Consider the following 6,780-nt stretch of genomic DNA (forward strand, 5'->3'; position numbering starts at 1 on the left):
ACATGGAGTGGAGACCCAATGCCCATCTGTAAACAATTGGACATCCCCTTACAGAGGGGTCACAGGGAAGAGATGAGCCAGTCAGGGTGCCGTATAGCACCAATGAAACACACAACTTTCCTCTAATTCTTTGGTGTTTCCTTCGCACCACCATCATGACCTCAATTCTAACTTACAAATCGGATATAAGACCAGAACATGCACACTGCTACAGAAAAGAACCTGCAACACAGGGAATCCAAGATAGGTAAAATCCTCAGGGCCAACAAGGAGAGTAGAGATATCAGGAGGATTAGGGGAGGGTGGGGGGAGGAAGGGGGAATTGATCACAAGGATCAACCTAGAACCCCCTCACGGGGGGTGGGGGGTGGGGGGTGGGGCGAATAATGGAAAAGTGGGTGAGGGGCAATGGAGGGCGATGTAAGATATGGAAACTAACCTATAACTTATCAAGAGTTCGTGAGGGAGGGTAGATGGGGGAGGGAGGGGGAAGAATTGGGGGGCGGATATCAGGGGCTCAAGTGGGAAGAGAATGCTTTGAAAATGATGATGGCATATGTGCAAATGTGCTTGACACACTGGAGGAATGTATGGATTGTGATAAGCAATGTAAGAGCCCCCAATAAAAGTATTAAAAAAAAATACTCAGAATAAGAGATCTGTATGGTGTTTAAGGAAAAAAAGCCGTAACTTCAGTGAGGACAGAATACTACATTTCACCACTGCCTCTCTTTGCGCTTACCCATATTTGCTAGGAGGCAGATGGCAGCTTGTACATCCACGCCTGCATACACATCTGCTAGAGAACTTACTACTGGCAAACAAAGTGTGTGTACTCTAATCCGACGTTCACCTGAACAGAAAGATGAAAACATGTTATAACAAAATACATTAGACCAAGAAATGCAAACAGGTCAGATTTTTATCCACAGTATTGTTCTCACTAGATTAAACCACAAATGAAAAAAAGGCTCTAAAGAAAACGGAACACTCGGACATCGGTGGGTGGCACAACCGTTACTGCGCTCGGCTGCTAACTGCAAGCCGGAGGTCAAGTCTGTTGAGTGTGACTTTGGAAGGAAGCCCTACAGATCTACCCCCAAAGGTCAGCCACTGAGACCAGAGTAACTCTGAAATACAAGGGTCGCTGCCACAGCGACTGGTTAATGCTCTAAATGTGAAGACCATGAACACATAGCTTGTATGTAAGGGAACATTAGTTTTTGGCTTTTATTTTAACATCATTCATTCTAAACTATATCCAATAGCTAAATGTAAGAAAAATAAATAATTGCAGGTCTTAGCTGTTACACAGAATGTCTTACTTCATGGGGCAAGAAATAATGCTAAGGATGGCACACAGCTGAATTTTTATCAGAAACATATGCTCTGGAGAACACAATCTTTCCATGAATCAAAAACTATACATCACTTAAGGTTCACAATGAAGAGTTGCTGTTTTAAACACACACAAGTTGAGTAACTGGTGTTAATTTCATTCTTTTTTCCCCACCCCACTAGCAAGCACATGAAAGGACGGGTGGACAATGACAGCAGGCTCTATTCAGTTTCTGTTCATGTTACCTTTGCTTGATGTATATAATAGAGCTGTCTGAAAACACACTAAAGAAGTATCGGTCAGATTCTCTTCAATAGACAGCTGCACTGCAAATCCAGCATCCGGGTTGATGTTGGCCAGGGATAAAAGATCAGTGGAACGAACAAAAAAGTTGCCATGGAAAGTGTGCATCGAAAGACCTATGAGAGAGAAAGCTAGATGTAAAAGGTGAAATAACATTGGTATGCTTGCCTCAGGATAAGGGTACTTTTAAAAGTTGCAGATGTCTGAATTTCAATCAAAGGGCTAGCTGAGGAAGTAGGCTTGAAGTGTGAACTGATGTTCTAAAATGTAAAATCAAAGAACCAGTGCACGTTATGTAAAAGTGAGTTTGCTTTTTTAACTTCTATTAACAATAAATCGTATTAATATTTTCTAATTTGAAGTAAGACCATGAACAAACCTATAAAATTAAACAAATGGGGGTTACTGGACAACTCGTTTTATATTTAAAATAAGGTCGGAAATCCCACCAGCAAACAGTCAACAAAAGGCAAGGAAATGACAATGAGGATTATTTAAACAATTATGCAGGCAAAGATCCTTAATTTGATAATTTATGTTTTAGATCGTGTATATTTCCTGATTTCTCCTTTTAAAATCAATTTCAGCGTGGGATCTAATTTTAAGTTCCATGAACTCAATTAGACTATATGCTTTAAAGGAGTGCTGGCGGCACACTGGGTATACATTGGGCTGCAATGCGCAAATTCTTCAGTTTGAAACCACCAGTCGCTCCACAGGAGAAAGACGGGGCTTTCTACTCCTGTCAATGGTCACAGTCTTAGAAGCTCCCAGGGGCAGTTCTACCCTGCCCTACAGGGTTGTTATGGGCCAGTATTGACTTGTTAGCCGTGAGATATATACTTAAACCAGTAAATCCTCTATAATAAGTCTTCATCATGGGTAGTAACTTTGATATAAATATGCAGGATAAAGCAAAACTTTCATAATTTCATACCTTTAGTACATCTTATTCTCATTACAGCTTCAAACCCAATTTTCCTCGTCAGATAACGTTTTAGGTCTTTTTGTAGTTTCTCTGCTTGTGAAGGATTGTGAGTGCAGTGGAATGATGGGTAATAATAGATGCACCCTGCAGAATACTTGGACATACAAGCTTTGGAGAGAAATTGTAAAAAGCATTAGTTACAGAAGCAATAGCCTACTTGTCCCTATGATAGGGCAGATCCTGCATTCTGAAGAAACCTCTATCATAATAAGACGATCTAAGCTGTCAAAAGACGACTAGATAAATCTGAGCAAACAAAAGCATTATAAAATAAAATTTACACAATATAGGTTACTGTTGAACAGAACGGCAAGGGAATCCTCGTTGCTCTCGAGCGCTTAACTGAAAGGCAGGCACCCACCCAGTGGTACCAAGCAAGAAAAGGCCTGGAGACTTCTGTCAAGATGACAGCCAAGAAAACCCGACAGAGCAGCGCTACTCAGAATCAACTGGGTGGCAAGTGGAGGGCATAATGTTGAACAGGTGAGCAGTTTGAAACTACCAGCTGCTCCGTGGGAGGAAAGATGAAGCTGTTTACTCCCATAAAGATTTTTAATCTCGGAAACTCACAGGGACTGTTCTACCCTGTCCTATAGTTTGCTACGAGTCAGGATCGACTCAATGACAGCTCAGGTTTCCTGGAATAATCCTCATAGATATTATCTTTTTATTCATATAAGTGATTTAAATTAAAATAATTAATATTTAAACATAGATATTAAAATAATCCCAGAGGTATTGTTTTTTAATTTGCAATCCCCCCCAAAAAACAAACAAACAAACAAACATACAAAAAAACAACCTGAGAACTGAAGAGTTAAGGTTTAATCATATATTAAGTCGGTTTCGGTAAATCCCTCTGGTTCCCCAACTATCTCCTTACCTAGAGAAGCCAGATCAGAATACTGTGAGCTTAAAAGGAACAGATCCACTGCAGTCTGCTGCCCGGAACAATCTAAAGCGAGTTTCTTGTAAAAGTCAGTCGCAGGGCCAAGGTGTTGTACAACCTGAGTCAACAGATGACAAAGTAAGAGCTGGACACCTTTACTCATGCACATATCTCTATGCCTGTCTTATAATAAAGAGGGGATCTCTGGTGTAGCCAGCAAACGAAGGAGTGCTTTCTGGTCGTGTCTAGGCAGTTGGCCTTGGTGGTGCAGTGGCTTGCGGGTCGGGCAGTTTGAAACCCGGGGAGCATCTTTACCCGTCCTCCCTACAGCAAGCACTTAATTGAAGTGAGTTGTGTGAGGCACTAGGCCCACATTTCCAATAATAATAATAATAGCCAGCATTGGCAAAAAATCTACTATGTGCCTGCACTCCTTGGGAGGAGCCCTGCTGACGCCAGACTGCTAACCACAGAGTCAGCAGCTCAAACCAACCCATTGCTGTGTGGAAGAAAGGCAGCCTTGTCTACTCTGGTAAAGATTGACAGCCTTGGGTTGCTGAGAGTCAGAGTGGCTCGATTGTTTGAAATGTTCATGTAAACGAACCACTTATTCCTCACAATGGTACATATTTTCAACATTTCTAATGTTTACATTTTACATGATGAAACTGAAAAACAGTAACAACCAAAAGACAAAACAAAAAAAGCCTGGAAAAACCCCACAATGAAGTACCTTGACCAGGATGACACAGCTATTGAGTGGGAACGAGGAAGACCCCAAGCAGTCTGAATACAGAGTGCACGTAAGTGTTTCTACACATACAGTAACACGCGAGAAGAACAAATTAGGCTTGAAGATGTTTTTCCTATTCTAAGAAGAAAACTTAAGCTGAGGAGGCAGCACTGGACCCAAGAATTAAAAATACAAGAGAGATGTTTTAAATTCTCAATCACTGTGTTCTATCAATAGCATAACTAAATGTTAATCCTTGCATTATAATTTTATTATTATATAAAAATTTAATCAGATGTATAACATATGCAAACCAAAACAGACACTTAAGCTACTGAGTCATAGTTTAAATAAAGAATATTTTTGAAAATCAAATGAAAAACTGCATCAAAGGATTCAATGCAAATATGACCATTTCTTCTGTTCAAAATATGCAATATTTTATATGGGACCATTAAATCAATGAATTGAACACTTGTTAATGCAGTTAAAAATACATTTGCTCTAGTTTTTTTCCCCCTTCAAAATAAATTCAAAATTACAAATTCTCTAAGAATTAAAATGTCCTTTCACTCTAGGAAATTGACAATTAAAAAGACAACGATAGTGGTAGCCAGAGGATAAGACACTTCAGTAGTACACATTGAGAGATAAAACAAACAAACAAGGGAAATACATCCTTAACAGAACTGTAAAGTCAACACTGTTTGAACTAGTCATTTCCACCTACAGGAATCTGCCTTAAGGAAAAGCTCAAGTGACTAAAATTTATGACACTAAAAAAATGTCAATTCAACTCACACTTGCAGCTAATTTTAATGATATCTTCTCATATAGTTTGAGGTCAGATAGAACTCACAGACAAAATAGTTATGAATACTCAAATTCATATATTCTTCAAAATAAAGCACCTTGGCCCAAGTGATGCTGTTCATCATCACATTAAAATAATAATAATAATAGTGAAGATGTATTTTTTTTTAAATAGTAAAGATGCATAGACAACTATCCTATGACTGGGGGACAGTTAGGTAAGTAGAGTACTTTGAATATTCACTATTACCATAGAATATTGGGAGGACAAGGAATTTTTAGGAATCTCAGAAAATGTGAAGTCAGTTAAAAAATACAGCATATCTAAAAAATACAGTATATACGTAGCCAACTAGTACATATTTTGAGCATGAGATGATGATTTATATTTTTTCTTAGTCCAAGTTTTATACAGTGATTTGTATTACATTTTTAAAATAAAATATTTAAATTAGTACTTAAAATATTTCATACAGTGTAAGATCTGCTTATCCTAGATATCACTTAAAAGGGTGTGACTTTGAGCATGTTAAATTCTAGCATCTCCGATTTTATATTACCATATACATAAACAAAACAACACTGGAGTCAGAAAATTAAGTCACATCTTTCCAATTAGGAATTTATCTTTAGCAAGATACTTTTAACCTGTGTTCTCATCTTTAAAAGAAAAGGCTTGAGCAAATGATTTCTATATTCCTCTGACTTGTAATCAAAGTAATAAACAGAACATACATTACAGTATATACCTGAGTATAAGCTGACCCAAGTATCAGCCGAGGCACCTAATTTTACGGCAAAAACTGCATTAAAAATGTGCTAAAAAATTCGGTTCATACACAAGTATATACAGTAGTCAAAAACAAGACAACTGGAGGTAAACTCTATTGTTTTTTAAATTACTAATGAAGTAGAAAAGGTTGAATAATGAAAAAGCAGAGTCTACAGGTGGAAGAGATATAAAATACCTTTGTACTCGATCTCTGATTGGGGTCTTCTCGCGACTGCAGAAGTCCTGCCCCCATGGAAGGTAACTGTGTCTGAAATACAGACACGCGGCCACCTGTTGGAGACATCAGTTTAAAGGCTGCCTGAAGCGCAGGACCAAGGGCACTGTGCGTTTCTCTTGTATTGGTGAACATGTTTGGTAATGCATTCAATAGGTCTTTGATAAGCTGGGAAAACAAAGATGAAAAGAGGAATTACTGAAAAGGCAAGGCAGTATTTTCCTTCAAAACATTCCAGAGTCTAGTATGTGCCAGTGCAGGTCAGTTTAGGGGACTGTAACTGAGACATCAATAGATAGTTATCTATATGGTCTATTGTTTTCCATAAACATGCCAAGTAAACAAATAGTAAACATTTCAAGTAGACTGTTGAAATAACACACATTTTAAGGGGAAAAAAAAAATCAACCTCACCTCTTTACTTTCACATAGATTCACAAGTAAGCTATCTGGTGTGGGTAGAAAAACATCTATGGGAAAATAGATATGTTTTAATAAATAAATCAAGGCAAAAGAATAAAGTAATTTTAAAAAGAGCTTCATTTTTATCAGTTCACATGTAATGTATGCTACAATATTGCTTTATTAGATACGTGAGGGGGCTTCAAGAAGCTTGTGGAAAAATTAAATTAAAAGAGAATGGAAGTTTTTCCACAAACTTTTTGGAGTCCCCACATATATACATACTCTCTATATGCTTGTTTTATA

The 6,780-nt window shown here is 38.0% G+C and overlaps 1 protein-coding gene across 2 annotated transcripts in view; it reads right to left on the minus strand.

Moving 5' to 3' along the window:
* Nucleotides 1-6,780, minus strand: part of SEC24B (SEC24 homolog B, COPII coat complex component) — a 91,460-nt gene that overhangs the window by 18,575 nt on the left and 66,105 nt on the right. For both annotated transcript variants that reach the window (XM_045284112.1, XM_045284111.1), the window contains 6 exons: nucleotides 6,487-6,542; nucleotides 6,034-6,240; nucleotides 3,514-3,637; nucleotides 2,580-2,738; nucleotides 1,585-1,758; nucleotides 743-853 (listed from right to left, as the gene is read on the minus strand). In XM_045284112.1, coding sequence (XP_045140047.1) covers nucleotides 743-853; nucleotides 1,585-1,758; nucleotides 2,580-2,738; nucleotides 3,514-3,637; nucleotides 6,034-6,240; nucleotides 6,487-6,542 — 831 coding nt within the window. The remainder of the gene's footprint in view (nucleotides 1-742; nucleotides 854-1,584; nucleotides 1,759-2,579; nucleotides 2,739-3,513; nucleotides 3,638-6,033; nucleotides 6,241-6,486; nucleotides 6,543-6,780) is intronic.

Source organism: Echinops telfairi, unplaced genomic scaffold, assembly GCF_000313985.2.
Source record: "Echinops telfairi isolate 266 unplaced genomic scaffold, ASM31398v2 ScPeMD7_7468;HRSCAF=8506_0, whole genome shotgun sequence".
Taxonomy (NCBI): Eukaryota; Metazoa; Chordata; class Mammalia; order Afrosoricida; family Tenrecidae; genus Echinops; species Echinops telfairi.